The sequence below is a fragment of the Dermacentor andersoni genome, chromosome 2 (assembly GCF_023375885.2).
Source record: "Dermacentor andersoni chromosome 2, qqDerAnde1_hic_scaffold, whole genome shotgun sequence".
Lineage (NCBI taxonomy): Eukaryota > Metazoa > Arthropoda > Arachnida > Ixodida > Ixodidae > Dermacentor > Dermacentor andersoni.
In genome coordinates, this window is record NC_092815.1 from 227512529 (window position 1) to 227528832 (window position 16304).

At 48.0% G+C, this 16304-nt stretch overlaps 1 protein-coding gene across 1 annotated transcript; it reads left to right on the forward strand.

Annotated features, from left to right (window-relative positions):
* The first annotated feature begins 2346 nt into the window (after positions 1-2346).
* On the forward strand, positions 2347-7603 carry LOC140215882 (uncharacterized). The gene is made up of 3 exons (XM_072286228.1): positions 2347-2402; positions 4908-5091; positions 5348-7603. Exons 1-3 carry the CDS (start codon positions 2347-2349, stop codon positions 7349-7351), a joined length of 2244 nt encoding a protein of 747 aa, XP_072142329.1. The 3' UTR covers positions 7352-7603.
* The last annotated feature ends 8701 nt before the right edge of the window (positions 7604-16304 follow it).

The window sequence follows — 16304 nt, forward strand, 5'->3', positions numbered from 1 at the left end:
TAACTTAGGCAGGAATCTAAATATAAAGCAAGTGTACTTTTCTCCACAGCATTTCTCAAAAAAGTATTTTCTTACAGCAGACCTAAAGTTACGGGCTTCCTTTATATGTATTGGCAGAGAATTCCAAACAAGAGCGCCGTTAAATTCCACAAGCCTTTTCCCGTACAAATTATGACATGGAGGTAGAGTAAAACACTGGTTATAGTTGCAGCTCTTGTATTTCGTAAGCAGGTTTTAAAGTGATGGGAAGTGGATCATTGATTTCGATAATACTATGAGTGACCTCAGCACCTTTTAATACATACAATGCATGCACTGGCAACACATGCAATGAGTTATACAAGTAAGCACTGGACTGTGTGCTCCCAGAAGAAGTGATAATTCATAATCAGAAAGTGGTTTTGGCATGTAAAACCCCATAATATAAGAAGCGATAATTCTTAATGCGCGTTTTGCACACGGAATACGGAATCAAGGAAAGTTATAAAAGTCTTTCCACATGACACCATACATTAAGATACATTACTATGAATGAAGGAGAAGTACAAAATGTGTATGACAAGATATTCCAAGCATTCACATGCCTCAAGAAGAATATATCATTCGTAAGCAAGCTTGGAACAAAGGCGTTCAAGATGAGTTTTGCAGGGCATGTCTGAATCGACGAATATCCTAAATATTTGTAAAAAAAAAACAGCTGGTTATAGTTTTGTACCTTCTAATGATATGTCAAGTACTTCAGTATTGACTTGTTTCTTCCAGGAATGAAAAACTGTACATTTAATTTTGCTGATTGGACATGAACCATTCAAAAACATTATCTAACTCTGCTTTTATTTTATCCTGTATATCAAGCAGACTGTATCCATTAAATACAAGGGTCGTGTCGTAAGCACTCATCAAAACGTCTGAATGCCTGAGCATTGCAGGGAGATCACTTATGTTGAGTGAGAAGAGCTTGGGCCAAAGAACGGAACCCTGTGGCACGCCGGTTAGTAAGATTTGTGAAGTAGACGTATAAGTTTTAAGTATTACATGCTGCTTGCGGTTACTAAGGTGGCTTCTCAGTAAGTTCAGGACTGTGCCCCTAAACCATTAATTGTTAATCTTGTTTAGTAATATATGATGGTCAATCCTTGCTTGCCTACGGGTGTACGAACCATTCCTGATATTTTTACATCAGTGTACTGACGGCGCTTTTTTCGAGTATAACCCATTGCAACGAGCCAATTAAGGATTGCGCCTTAAAGTAGCCTCATCCGGTCCAATTGTACAAAATCTATCATCATTCGAAATAACTGCTAGCCCCCTCAGGCAAGGGAAAAATGCAATGGCTCATCGCTTTCGTAATGCAGAGTCTACAGGCACTCAGCAAAGTGAAGCGCATACATTCATTAGAATCTCGCATACCACGAAACGACGTGCGGCGTCGCATCAAGCTGCACCAAGCAATTCAGAGCCATGCCACTCTTTCAAGATAGGTGACCAGTGGAGGTGTATATAACTATAAAATAAAATGAAAGCATATTCCACAAGTAGGCACTTATGTTTACTTACATTAACGTTTATCTCGTGACCACTGTAATCATTGCTTTATGGTCGCCACAATAGACGGCTATGCTCTCTGTGATGACACTGGAGATTTCCTTAGCGAACGTTAGGTCTATGCGCGACCGATAGCGTGTCTAAGACACATTGGTCTTGGTGTGACATTGAACGGCGAGCCATCCCAAGAGAAGCCCCAAGAACCAATTTCCCTCGGGACGAGACACATCGACGCTAAAGTCACCCACACTGACGTTAGGATGAGGGCCCACCGGGAGTTTCCACCCAAATGTGTTGTTCATAAATTCTTCAAGGTCCCTTTCTGACATTCCGTGATGAACGTATACGGTGGCGACAACGATTCCGTCCCCAGTCTATACGGTGACCGCACTAGCTTGAACCACCGGAAACTGCCTTCATCGGCAGCTCAGTCCACTCTTTCTATCCAGGGTGTGGGTGAAAGTACACAACTCGATGGACACCCAAGCGGCCATGATCTTGATCCCCCTTCTGCAAACAGCATGCGCGAGGGGCTTGTCTTTGATCTGAGCCAGACGGCCAGTATGTGGCACTTAATATTTCATCCAAATGCGCACTGCATCACGCGCGTCGCCTTCCCTTAAGCGATCTCTCGAAGTACACCGATCGCACCGTTCACGAGCCCATCCTTCACGTCGATGTTGAACGTGGCCATGTAGGGCTTGCACTGAGCGATCGTATGGGGGGTACACTATGGGGGTAAACGTATGGAAAAAAAGCGACCGTATCGAATGGGGTAAACTGCCCATTTCGACATGCGTCATGCCGGCCACCTTGAACTGTGCGCGAAGGCACTCGTCGTCGGAGCTGTATCCGAGGTACACATGAACTACTCTAGCCTCGTGTACGTCTCCCACACCTTATAGGGCAACATTGGTGTTGCACGCATCGGCGTCCTTATTGCAGTAGAAGTGTCGCACAGCACCGGGCGCCACAACCAAGGCTTGACCAGCGCTGACAAACCGAGTATCGATGCCCGCAGCTCTTACGGTTGGAGGGCCCCGATTTTCGTAAGGATTGCCGAGAACGGGGCTTCCTTTTGACGCACAATCTGCTACAACAGGTAATAGGAGATGATGCCACTTCACCTCCTGGCTGAACACCTTGTTGTGACCACGTGCACGCCTAAAAACCTCGTTAGCACTAACCGGAGGCGTGTTAATGAACAGTTTGAAACTGCATTGAGCTGTCGGCTAGCCTAAATCGCACCAAACGGGCCACGCTTCTTAGTCTGTGTTCAAATGCCATGCTACACAAGGCTTCCTCGGGCGCCGTTATATAGAATATCATTGACAGCTACATTAGTGAAAGCAGTTATCTCGCTCGCAAAAGTGCGAGAAGAGACAATCTATTTCAGTGGAGCATAGCGATATTTTGTGTCGGCTTACCTACTGGTTTCTAACTGCAAACCCAGCCTTTCCTCTCGGGCGATGTAAGCCTTGAGAGGAAAGAAAATCGTTATAACAATGTAATGTATTCAACACAATCGCCGTAGCTCCCCCTCCAACGTCGTTATGGCCAGATTCTTATGGGTAGTAGCAGTACGAATGCACTGGAAACAGTATTATAAAATGTGCAAGCCGGTAATTCAGCTGAACAAAACAAGCTAATTAAGCTGTTCTTATCATTGATTGGCCGTGAAGCTTGCAGCCAAGTTAAAACTTTTTTGGTAGCCCTAACCAGCTCAACGGCTTTGCGACGTTGACTTCCGTCGGTCGCGGTTTCCTTTTTCTCGTCAGCTTTATTTTTGGGATCGGTGCTCCTGGAACGCTCAAACGAACAGTATTGATCGCGCTACTCAGGCAGCACTAACTTCGATAGACGACAAACACAAGAGAGTTCAGAAACCAGGAGGTCATGCATTCCTCAAACCGCGCACACGCAACCTTCCATGGCGAAAAGCATAACGACGCGACGTGCCATGGGTTCAAATTGTGCATCCTTCGCCCCATGGGCCATGAACACCAGCCTTCTCTATAAGTTGCGGCCATCTAAAACAAGAACAAAAAAAAAATCTTGAGGTATGTTGAACACTTCTTTCAAATAAAACAGCAAACACCAGAGGTATTTGGTGGTGTCGGATGTCCGCCATAATGTGGTTTATGTCTCTCTCGCAATTCCAGAGCAACAGAAGCGTGCATGGCAGGCCAACACATAAGGTCACAAAAGTCTTACAAAGAAGGCTTACTTGGCAGTTAACTGCTGCTCGTGCTGCTTCTTGTTGCTGAAGATGTGACGATACTTAGATGTTGTTGTTGTAGATACCCAGATGTTAGATGCAGATTTAGATCCTTGTTGGAACCTCTTCTTCTTCCCTATACTTATGGCACAGAACCGCGAGGTTGTTGTCATGGGTGGCTGTGGCACATACCCACTATAGCGGATTAGCCGAGAATCGGGTGTTTAAATTAATTGCATAAAAGAAACAAGGGAGTTAACTATTCGAACGCCTGTCAGTGATTGACTCACACGATGGCACGACCGATGATCAAAAAACAACTGTATTTATTCGCGATGGTTGCAGATTGCGCGATCAGCTATCGGCGAGCGCGTCCTCTGCTCCGAACGCTCGTCCTCACGTGAAGCGTGACGTCTTCATCCGCCTCGCTTGCCAGTCGCTCGCCATACTTCTCCCGCTTGCCGACAGGTGCCGCTAGTCCCTCAGCTAACACGGCCGGGTCTTCAATCTATTGCGTCCTCGCAATAGTCTGTGATGTAGGCCTCGAGTCACCGCAGCCATAGAATAAAGAACTAACATTAGAGAAAGGAAACTGTACCTTCGGCAGTGGTTCGTAAATAAGCAGCGGCCGCTCATGGAACTTAGCGAGGCGGACGCCAGATGGCGATGCTCAACTGAGCGGTTTGGATTTTGTGGCGGATGGACGTGCTTTTCGGGGCTCCGTGGCGACGACGAAATCATAAGTTTTTGTGCATGCTTTGAGCTTGCTTCTGTTTTTTATTTGCTGGTTTTTTGTATTTAAATAGTAATTGGGGGGTTTTCCTTTTCTTTCCCTTTTTTTTTTTGTCTCTCGTATTTCGGGTGCGCGGGTGTGCTTCGTGTACATTTGTTTTGCAGGATGATTAGAGCGTCCTTTCGTGCCACGTGTTCCAACACGTGCAGCCGGGTGGGACGTTGAGTGTTTGTAGTTGTAGTATAGTGTCGCCCCCTGTCAGATCTCTGTGTCATCGTACATGTATGTTTTGTAGTTGTTTAGCTAGATGGCGCACCCCCCTTCTGTCATGTGACAAGCTTGGACCAATCGGGAGGTGTCATCTAGCGTGTAAAGCCTTTATAAGTAATAAACGGCCGCGGGTCGGTCGAGTCTTCGTTCCGGTTTTCAGCGGGAGCAGTTAGCTCCGTGTCTCCTTCACTGCGCCGGCGCTTGCCGCGCGTTCGCCCGTCGGGGCCCCCCGCTTGCCTGCCGCTGCCGACACAACATCTTTTGGCGACGAGGATGGGATTCCCGCAGCGGTTCCGACCGAAGCCCCGGGAAACCAACGAGCTTCGTAAGTGAAGCGACCCTTCCCGTGTCCGCACGGCAGGCAAACGCTGCCGACGCACTTGGCGTCGCGAGGCTTCCGAGCCTAGGCCTTCTCGCCCCCTTTGTTCTTCCTTGCCCATTCCTGCGGCGAGCTCCGGCTTGCCTCCTGCACTGTCTCCTGCACGCTACCCGGCATGGCTTTTACGGCGAACCTTCCCGTTTTTCTTGAAGTGCCCGGCCCACCGTTAATTCCATGGCATCGATGGAAAAAAATTTTTCAGGCCCACCTCGAAGCGGCCGGCGGTGGCGACTGGACAGACGCGCGACGAGCGTCCGCGCTCGTCAGCGCTCTCGGGCGTGAGGGACAACGAAAGTACTTTGCAGACGAGGAGCAGGAAGCAGCAAGGCAGTTAACCAGCGCAGCGTCAGCTTCAAGCGAAGCAGCAAGGCAGTCGACCGGCGCAGCGTCAACGTCAAGTGATGCGGTCCCGCCAGCGTCAGAGTTTCCGAGACTCTTGGAGCGGCTTGACCGGCTGTTCGCCGCGTCAACAAATGTCCTGGCGGAACGGCACGAATTCACCAGCCGAAAGCAGTTCGAGGGTGAAGGATTCCTGGAATTCGTGACCGCATTGAAGGAGAAGGCGGTACAGTGCAACTTCGGCACAGCCTACAACGAGCGCGTCCGAGACCAGATAATACATGGCGTAGCGAACGTCAGCGTTCGCGAAAAGTTGCTGGCTCATGGCGAAACCCTGTCCCTGGACAAGGCAGAAGAAATTGGACGCTCGTTAGAAGCCTTGCATCGAGCGAACCGCGCGTTCGGCTCCGAAAATGTTCGAAGAATTGAAGCATCCCAGCTTGGCGTTCCGTCGACGGGTCAAGATGGCAGACTTCTTCCGGGGAGCCGCCAAGATGGCCGACGTAGTCCGGGAGGCCATGAAGATGGCAGACTTCTTCCGGGAAGCCGCCAAGAGGGCCGACTTCTTCCGGGAAGCCGCCAAGAGGGCCGACTTCTTCCGGGAAGCCGCCAAGAGGGCCGACTTCTTCCGAGAAGCCGCCAAGAAGGCCGACTTCTTCCGAGAAGCCGCCGAGACCACGGCCTTCTTCCGAGAAGCCGCCGAGACCACGGCCTTCTTCCGAGAAGCCGCCGAGACCACGGCCTTCTTCCGAGAAGCCGCCGAGACCACGGCCTTCTTCCGAGAAGCCGCCGAGACCACGGCCTTCTTCCGAGAGGCCGCCGAGACGACGGACATTTCGCACATGGCTCCTCCGGGAACCGTGGTGCATGCGACCGGTGTGGCAGCACGAAGCATATTGCAACGTACAGGAATTGTCCAGCAAGGAACCGGCGGTGCAACGCCTGCCACACGTTGGGCCATTTTGCATCAGTATGCCGAAAAACCCGTACTGCTCAGCACGTCTCTTCCGCAGAGACGCGGTCTTCAACTTCCGCAGGGCAGCCGTCCGCGTCTGTCCTGACGGTAAGCGCTTTTGAAACTAAAAAAGATTTGAAAGTTCCAGTCGTAGTGAACGGCGTCTCCATGCGACTGCCGGTGGATACGGGAGCGTCTGTCTCATTGATGACGGCCGAGGATTTTGGAAAGCACTTTGGTCGACAGCACAGACTGTCAAAAACAGCAGTGGACTTGAAAAATTTCTCCAAGCAATGCATCGACATTCAAGGCCTGTTTCAAGCCACTGTCCAGTTTTTCCAAAGGTCATGCTCCGTCACGTTCCACGTAACGACTACAGGAACATCACTGCTGGGTATAGACGCCATCCAATGCTTGGGCATACAGATCGACGGTACGTCGCTGACATGTCGTCTACCATCGCTTCCTTCAGTACAGAGCCCCACAGGTGTGCCTCCGGGTTTTGATCACCTTTCCAGTGACGAGTTGGGCCTCGTCAACAACTTTGTGCACCAAATTCATCGGCAGCAAGATGCGAAACCAGTATCTTCAAAGTTGCGCCGACTACCCCTGGCTCTCCGTGACCAGGTCACACATGAATTGCGACGTCTCGAGGACTGCGACGTCATCGAGCGCGTCGAGGCTACTGAGTGGGTGTCTCCACTCGTGGTGGTGCGCAAGAAGGATGGAGCCATGCGGCTCTGTGTAGATCTATGGGAACAGGACAGTCTTGTGTCTCAAGTTCAAGAAAGGGTCTTGCAGAAACAGTGGCAGACTAAACAGTACGTAGACAAACGTAGAGGTGCTCAGGCAACTCGTATCAAGGTGGGAGACACCGTCAGAATAAGATTTAACAGGAAAGGATTTTTTTAAGTACAGTAAACCTCGTAAAGTCAAGGCCCAGATAGGACCATCTACTTTTCTACTCAGTGATGGGAAGACGTGGCATGTGTCTAAGTTAACCGTAGTGATGAAGGATCCAGCAGGTAGTACACTGTGTACAAGTGATAGAAACTTTTTGTACTCATATTCAAACTTGGATAGTCATTCCGATGACTCGTCTGTAGTGACATCGTCCTTTCATAGGCATCAGTTAAGTAGTGCGTCTGGCTGTATCACTTCCGAGTCTGCACAGACAGCAGTCTCATTCTGTGGGGGAATCGGTAGCCTCCCAGGACTTGTTGGGACGTCGAGAGAAGCTTCCTGGGCAACCCTCTCCAGCTTTGAGCGACAACCACATTCAATTGTCTAACCAGGGGGAGGGAAATAGTAGTGGGACGACTGGGTCTTCAAAGTCGACCAATACGCGTCGCAACCCCCAAAGTTCTTCTGAGGTACGCACGCGTCCTCATCGTGACAGAAAACGGCCTCCGTGGCTCGATGATTTTGTTTCTGTAGTGTAGAGTGTATTTCAGTCTTCAAAATGCCACGGCTAGGGGCCTCGTTGAGAGTCCACATGTTTCATTAACACAGGTATAAAATGTGCTCCTTGTTGCGGTGCAGTGAGTTTTGTGAGTGTTCTTTGTCGGACTTTGTTTGAGTGACTGCCCGTGTTTTGGTGCCCAAGACTGGTGCACGTGTATGTGAACTTGGGCCGGGACGGACTGAAATTGTTGTGGACTTAAGTGCGTGCTTTGTGTGCGACTGGTGCGCGTGTGTGAACGTGGGGGGGGAACGAACTGAATTTGTCCTTGGACTTAAGTGCGCGTCATGTGTGCGCGTTTCACTGTATGCTTACTTTGTTTCCAGGGGGGGATGATGTAGTATAGTGTCGCCCCCTGTCAGATCTCTGTGTCATCGTACATGTATGTTTTGTAGTTGTTTAGCTAGATGGCGCACCCCCCTTCTGTCATGTGACAAGCTTGGACCAATCGGGAGGTGTCATCTAGCGTGTAAAGCCTTTATAAGTAATAAACGGCCGCGGGTCGGTCGAGTCTTCGTTCCGGTTTTCAGCGGGAGCAGTTAGCTCCGTGTCTCCTTCACTGCGCCGGCGCTAGCCGCGCGTTCGCCCGTCGGGGCCCCCCGCTTGCCTGCCGCTGCCGACACAACAGTAGTCTTTAACTAGTAGCTTGGAAGTGGCAACACAAATAGCTATTAGCGGTTTTACTGTGCGTGTATGGTAGAAAAGTGAGAGCGTGGCCGCGTAGTTGAGCGCGTGCGAGAGCGTGTCATACCTTCGGTCTCCGCGACATTGTTTATTTTTGAAACAGTGGTGACAGTTGCTTTGCGGCATTTTGAGGATTTGGATCCTGTGCGTATCGTTTTTTCCTAAAAGGCACGTGCTCTGCATTGATATAGTTTTATAGTATTTGCAAAAAGCCGTGCAATACATGGCGAGAAAGCCGGTAAAGCAGGCAGTACGGGGGGGTTCCCTCAAGGCAGATGAGGAGACGGGTGAGAATGGAGAGGGCGTCGAAACAACCGGCACACAATGTGATGTCGATACTAGGCTGCAGAAAATGGAGGCTTTCCAGGAAGAGCTTCTCAAACAGGTGCAAGAGCTCAAAAATGAGCTAAACAGGGAGCGTGAGGCACGGAAGGTAGTTGAAAAAAGGCTTGAAGCAGCCCAGGAAAAGCTGAACAGGGCCGCCATTGTGAACGACAATGTGCGTGACAATGGAACGCAGACCCCCGACGCGACACGCGAGGGAGGGTCAGAGAAATACGTCGAACGCAGGCAGGGTGATGAAGAGTTAGCTGGAAAGAGCAGCACCTACCTTGAGGCCGCTACGCGGAAAAAGCAAGAGCCCAGGGGACAATCCCCCTTGTCGAGTCCGAATCACGCGGAAAATGACAAAGGGAAGCAGGGAGAGGTAGGAGAAAGTGAAATGGTCATTATCGCTGGCGATTCAAACCTGGCTGGGTGCTCAAAAGCAATTGTGGAGAGGGTGAAAGGCGACAGAAGAGTGGCGGTAGGGACATTTCCAGGGCGCACACTTGGTTCTATCATGGAGCGAGCAAAAGAAAAGCTCGCGGAAAATGCCCACCTGCGCAACCTCGTCATAGTAGCAGGTGGGCTAAATGACGTCCTAAACAGGAAAGGGCCAGGACTAGCCCAGCGCTTGGCGAAGGAGGTGGACGACTTGCGTGAGCTATCCCCTCAGGTGCAGATCGTGGTGTGCACGGTACCGGAGTTGCCTGTGCGTGATAGTCACGTATAAAGAGCCGTAGTGGCTGCTAATGAGGCAATCTGGAAAATGAGCCGAGAGAAAGGCTTCGAGGTTGTCGAAGTAAACAGGGAAGTGAGGAGTTGTGGTGGTTTTAAACGAGATGGGATCCACTTCAATTACAGGCTTGCACGAGAAGTGGGCTGGCGACTTGGTCGTCGCGCTGTTGCTTTTTTAGGGGGCCCGCAGGCGCTCAGGAGGTCAGAGTAGATAATAATGAAGAAGGTCCCCTAGGTGAACATCAGAAGAGCATCGCCGTCGATAATAGAAAAAGGAGGAAAACAAGAAAAAGAGCTCGCCATGCAATAGGCTACATAAACATGCAGGGCGGCAGAAGAAAGGAAAAGTGGGCAGAGATTGAGGAGCAGTTACACAGAGAACAAATAGGGGTGTATGCGGTTACAGAAACGCACCCTAGAGACTCAGAAGAGCCGCCAGTTATTGAGAATTATGTTTGGGAAGGGTGCAACAGAACTAAGTCGGAAAGAAAGGGAGGGGGAGTCGGAACGCTCATCCATCAGGGAGCCAAATGGAAAAGAGTAAATTCACAATGTCAAGAGCATCTTTGGTTATCAGGTACAATGAGTGGGAAAGAAACTTGGCTGGGTGTTACGTATTTGTGGACCGGAAAAAATTGCACAGAGAAGAATAAAGGGTTAGTGGAATGAATAAGCGCTGATATTAAGGGTTTCGGGAGTGGTGCTGAAATTGTCCTATTAGGTGACATGAATGCCCACATACAAGATTTAGATGGCTATACCGACAATAACAGGAAGTCAATGCTGGACCTTTGTGAGCAACGTAACTTCGTGATCGTGAATACAGGGCCTAAGTGTGAAGGACAGGTCACGTGGGCAGTGGGAAACCGGCAATCAACCATTGATTACTGTCTGATGAGAGAAGGAATTCATGATAAGTTGAGAGAAATGGTCATCGATGAGGAAGGGTTTAACAGCATAGGGAGTGACCATAAACGCATCATATTGAAAATGGGATATGTAGTTGGGATAGAGAGCAAGGAGAGCAAAATGGCCAGTCCAAATTTGAACGCTGAACAAATAGCAAATACAATCACTAGAGTTGAGGAAGAACTTGGCAAATGGCCAAGTAAAGAGTGGGAATATGGTGAGCTTCTAAGTGTAATAACGACAGAAATACGGAAAGAGAAACAACATGTTCGTTGGAAATGAAAAAAGAAACCAAAAAGCTGGTGGAACAAGGAAATACGAGAAGCGATCGCCGAACGACAGAAAGCATCTCGAGAGCACAGGCAGGCAAATAAGGCGCAGTTGCCACAGGATGAAGTAACTAGTAAATGGGAAATATACCGGGAGAAAAAGTCTATGGTCCAAATACTGGTGCAAGCAAAATTAAAAGGTGTCAGTGAACGTTGGTTGTCAGAAATACGTGACAAAAAGAAGGCCGCACCTAGAATATTTTGGAACCACATAAAATTATTAGGCAGGAAGTCAACAACAATACTACAACATATCCTAGACGAAGGTGAAAGCAGACTGGAAGGAGAAGCGGCAATAAATTACATCCGAAAAATAACAGCCGAATCTTTCCAAGGCAATGACGAGGTTGTATTTGAGGAAAAAAAGAGCATGATAGAGACCCAGGAAAAGGAGCTAGTTCTGACAAATTTAAACTGGAAGAAAGCGGAAGAAAAAATTCCTAAGCGCACAGCCACAGGGCTAGACGAGGTTCCCGTTAAGCTGATAAATGAACTAGGACCAAAAAGTAAGGAAGCTCTGGTGAAAGCAGTGGAAAAAACTTTAAAAGATAGACGGATACTAGACAGTTGGCGACAAAGTAGAATGAATTTAATTTATAAAGGTAAGGGGGAGAAAGACAGAATTCACTCGTATAGACCGTTGACCATTACATCGGCAATATACAGGCTAGCAATGCAGGCAATCAAATTAAAGCTTCAAGCATGAATAGAGAATAATGGCATTTTGGGAGAGCTTCAGAATGGCTTCAGAATAGGTAGGCGTTTGGACGATAACTTGTTTGTTCTTACTCAGTGTATTGAAATATCAAAAGCAGAAAGCAGACCGTTGCATGTGGCTTTTTAGACATTACAGGAGCCTACGACAACGTAGACCGCAACATTTTGTGGGATATTCTGGAAGGGGAAGGCTTAGGTAACGATTGTATACAGCTTTTGAGAGAGATTTACCTAGAAAATACCGTTTGCGTTGAATGGGAAGGGATGAGGAGCGCGGAGAAAGTTCATATCAACAAGGGACTGAGGCAAGGGTGCCCTTTATCCCCGCTGCTGTTTATGATGTACATGGTGAGGATGGAGAGGGCGCTAGAAGGAAGTAATATCGGGTTTAATCTCTCATACAAACAGGCAGGTACAGTAATAGAGCAGCAACTCCCAGGTTTATTTTATGCGGACGACATTGTGCTGCTCGCTAACAAGCAAAGCGATTTGCAACGTCTTGCTAATATCTGTGGACAGGAAGGCAACAATTTAGGTTTGAAAATTAGTGTTAGAAAATCAGCTGTTATGGTATTCAATGAAAACAGTGAACAGACAGTGGAGATACAGGGCCAAGAAATACCTCGGGTAACAGAATATAAATACCTTGGTATATGGATAAACGAAGGCAATGGATATATGGAAACACAGGAAAGAACCATAACAGTCAAGGGGAACAGAAATGCAGCCATAATGAAGCACAGAGCGCTATGGGGATACAATAGGTACGAGGTCCTCCGAGGTATGTGGAAAGGGGTAATGGTTCCAGGACTTACTTTTGGAAATGCGGTTGTTTGCTTTAAATCAGGGGTAGAATCAGGACTCGACGGGAACCAAAGGTCAGTGGGTCGCCTCGCATTGGGCGCTCACGGGAAGACTACAAATGAAGCTGTGCAGGGGGATATGGGCTGGACTAGTTTTGAAGTGAGGGAAGCTCGCAGTAAAATTGAGTATGAAGAACGGCTGAGGAATATGGAAGAAAGTTATTGGGCTGGGAGAGTGTTCAGGTATCTGTACAGGCAAAACATTGATTCACAGTGGAGGAAAAGAACTAGGAAGCTTACCAGCAAGTATGCGGCCTGTGGGGTGGGCAACACAGCAACAAGGAAGGTCAAGCGGAAAGTCAGAGAGGCTGAATTAATCTCGTGGGTGGCGGCAGTGGAAAAGAAACCTGTCATGAGTAACTACTTAAGAAAAAACGAAATCAGGAAAGAAACCATTTATGCTAACTCAAAGGGAAGCTCATCACTTTTCGAAGCGAGATTGGGATGCCTTAGAACACGCACCTATAAAGCGAGATATAAGTAGGAAGAAGAAGCATGTGCTTGCTGCGGTAAAGCTAGGGAAACGACGGAGAATATTTTATTAGAATGTGAAGACGTCTACCCAGCGGTCGATTTAGGCACCACTGGCCTCCTTGAAGCCCTTGGGTTCAGCGGGAGCAGTGGTAAAGCAAACAGGTCCACAATAGACATTAGTAAGAGGCGATTGGAGGATTGATGGAAGAAAAGTAGGGAAACGACAAAAGACGGAGACGTACAAAAGCACAATTCGCAATAGGGGAACAGAAAGTTTGGACGCGGTAGTTCATAGTGTTTTTTTTTTCTTTTTTCATTGGTTAACCTAGGTAGGATATTAGGCAGCATAGTAGCAAGAGCTTGGTGGCGCAACCCACCGCCCCGTTCCAAAGGGGACGCTCATAACATCCATCCATCCATCCATCCATCCAGCGGTCCGTGCGTCTATTTGTCGTACAAAAATCCCTCACGTGACCTGATCCTAGGTGCCTAGGGACAGCATCGTTTAGGGATTTTTGAGAAGGCGCGATGCTGGCGCCGAGCGACGCCGTGGCGTGCGTGTTCGTCCTCGGCGTGATCGTTTTCTGGACCGCGCCTTGTTCAACATTGCTCGTGTGATTGTACGTGCGTTGCTTGTGTGTTGGTTGTAAGTTCTGTGGTACTTGGCGGAAAGCCGTGGGTGGTAGCGGTGCGGCTTTGGCCTCAGTGAGCTCTGGCAGTACAGAATCTTCGTTGTGTGACCCGTGCTTTCTTGAGAACCCGGCGGTGGTGACAATTGAAATATCAAAGTGGCCTAGCGCCTCGGCAGCGATGTTCTGCGAACCGCTATGTGACGTCGCCGTGTCCGACTTTGCTTAATGGACATCGAGGGATGTGCTGCTCACTGCAAGTCATGTAAATGCAACTGCGTTGGCCACCCACTGTTCAGCGTTGAATGTGTGTTTGGTGTGCTGTGCTTGAAATGAGTGTTGCAGCCGTGCAGCGGGGGTGGAGGAGGAGCAGAGTGGCTTAGGGGCTCCGTTTGCTCATTCACAGACATGTGCTCCCGTCTTGGTCTCATTAGCGGCTGTCGCGCGATTGTGGTATGCTAGCTCCTTGCCTAGTATGAAGTTTACAACGCTAACAAACACCACGTTAACGTTTTTCCGCGCTATATGTCATTTGCATGACGGCCGAGTTGAAAACGAGACATATGTCTGTGTTTTTTGCATTTCTGTGTTGTAAATTACTTTCTATTGTGGAAGTTCTGGGAGTCTTATTAAGCAAGGAGTGCGAACGTAACATAAACATATATGTGTGTCTGAAATTTTGAATTACCCGTAATACCCTTCACGACTAATAAGTTGGCGACACGGCCTGTGTGAATCAGCTTCAATATGTTGCGACGTTCTTCCGTGTGGTAGACTGATGCATGGTGCGCGTTTATTTCTCTACTGTTGTAAAAACCATTTGTTTATTCACTCATTAGAAATGTACTGCTTCATTGCCGCAGTACATCTTAATTAGGTGGTGAAGCATACTAAAAGTGGGAGGGTGCCGCTATGGGCCAGCATAGTATGTCCACATAGGTGACCTGAGAGGTGGCGGTTGCGCGAGTGTATAATTAAAGAACCCTTATTATGTCCAGTGACAGTGGCCCCTTTTCACTTTTAGTATGCTTCGCCGCAGTATACTGCTTAGGCTTCACCACGAAATATTAGTGTATTGCGAGAAAAATAATCGTAAAAAGCCTAATTATGCAACGTTTCTTTTGTAGCTTGCTACACCGCAATACAGGGGTGTAAGTAAGCATCGTGCAGTAAAGCATACTAAGAGTAGAAAGGGCACATAGGTTTACACTGTGCTCATTATTTTCAATTGTGACATAATTTGCAAGTGCATCTGTGCTCATGGTAAGCTTCATTGAGAATTCTTCATACATTGCAAATTCATATTGCAGGGAAGCTTACTAAAGCACATTCGCCATTATGGTACGTGTTATTCACCTTCAATGCAGGAGCACAATGCGTATTCTTGCCCCTACTTTTGGCTGGACTGCACATGCTCTTTGAGAATTGATTCATTGTTCATAAGTGCACTGGTACTTTACTCTAAACTGGAGGGCTCAAGTTGATATGAAAGCGCAATTTTTATTAAGGGGACAAGATGTTGGTGAGATGGTTGCAGCACAGCTTTTTCTTTTCTTCCAGGCACCTTTTTTACTTGAAGCTTCCATTGCAGTGTTTCGAGCCTCTTTGAACCAGCACGTAGTGTATATAAACATTGGACACTGATTGGGAACATCACCTAAGTTCATGCCTATCTATAGTAAAAAGATGTAGCACGACGAGACAAAATAAAAGAAGGGCGTGGGCTGCAGCAATACTAAGTGTTAAATGGTGCTTTATCCTTTCCCTAGAGTTTTCTGTTTTTGTGCTTTTTATTATGCATCCTCCGCAGTAACTATGGGAGTGCCGAACATGAGCTTGTTGGTTTCAAGTCTCATGGTTGTTTCTAACAGAACAGTGTGTTAAACGAACAAGGGCTTCGAGGCATCCGTTCACCTTGCTTGCCTCATGGTGCTGCTTCATAAGCACCGTGGCTAACTAGGAAAGGAGGTTTGTTGCAGTCGCTTCTGAACTGTATTGCCACCAAACCAACAGTGCTCTCAATGACAGCTTTTGGACAGTAGAATGCTTGCACCCAGCAAAATCGTAAGAAGGAAGCATTCAGGATGTGCAATGTGGGCTTTTGAAGCTGGCAGCATTACTGAAGGGGCTTTGCCCATCTGCCCTCTTTATGGATACACAAAGATGATTTCCTCTTTAAGAGGGATTGTTTCAGAGGTCGTTAACATGGCAACAGTGTTGGGTGTTTAGTAGCTTGTCTTTGCCCACTGTTAATAATCTGTTCCTTCGCCAGTGCCTCTGTGAAGTGCCTACATTTTGGACAAATGTGCTCTCCATGCATGCATGCATTTTTAGCTTGTAAAGACGTCTATTACCCCTTGCCTCAAGCTGGTCCTTGCTGATGTCACCCAAGAAGGCATTGGGGAGTATGACAATGTACTTACAAAACACTGTTGATACCAGTGAAACCAAATTAATGGAGCTGCTGTTCTTTTTTGTCCACTCCATCCTTGTTAGTTACAATTAGCAATGTCTGAACAGAAGGCATATGTAGTTGGTCGTGCATAGCCTGCGCACTAAGACTTGTTGGCATGTTATGATCTTAGCACAGTGTTTATATGTAAAAACCTTCTGATGTGTTGATGACTTCCCTCTCTTCATGTCACTTTGCCTGATGAAGCCAGCAAGTGGGTCAACCAGATGTTCACCAGGCTTCCCACTAGTTTTCCCAGAGTCTCCTTTACCAGGGTGCTGCCAGGG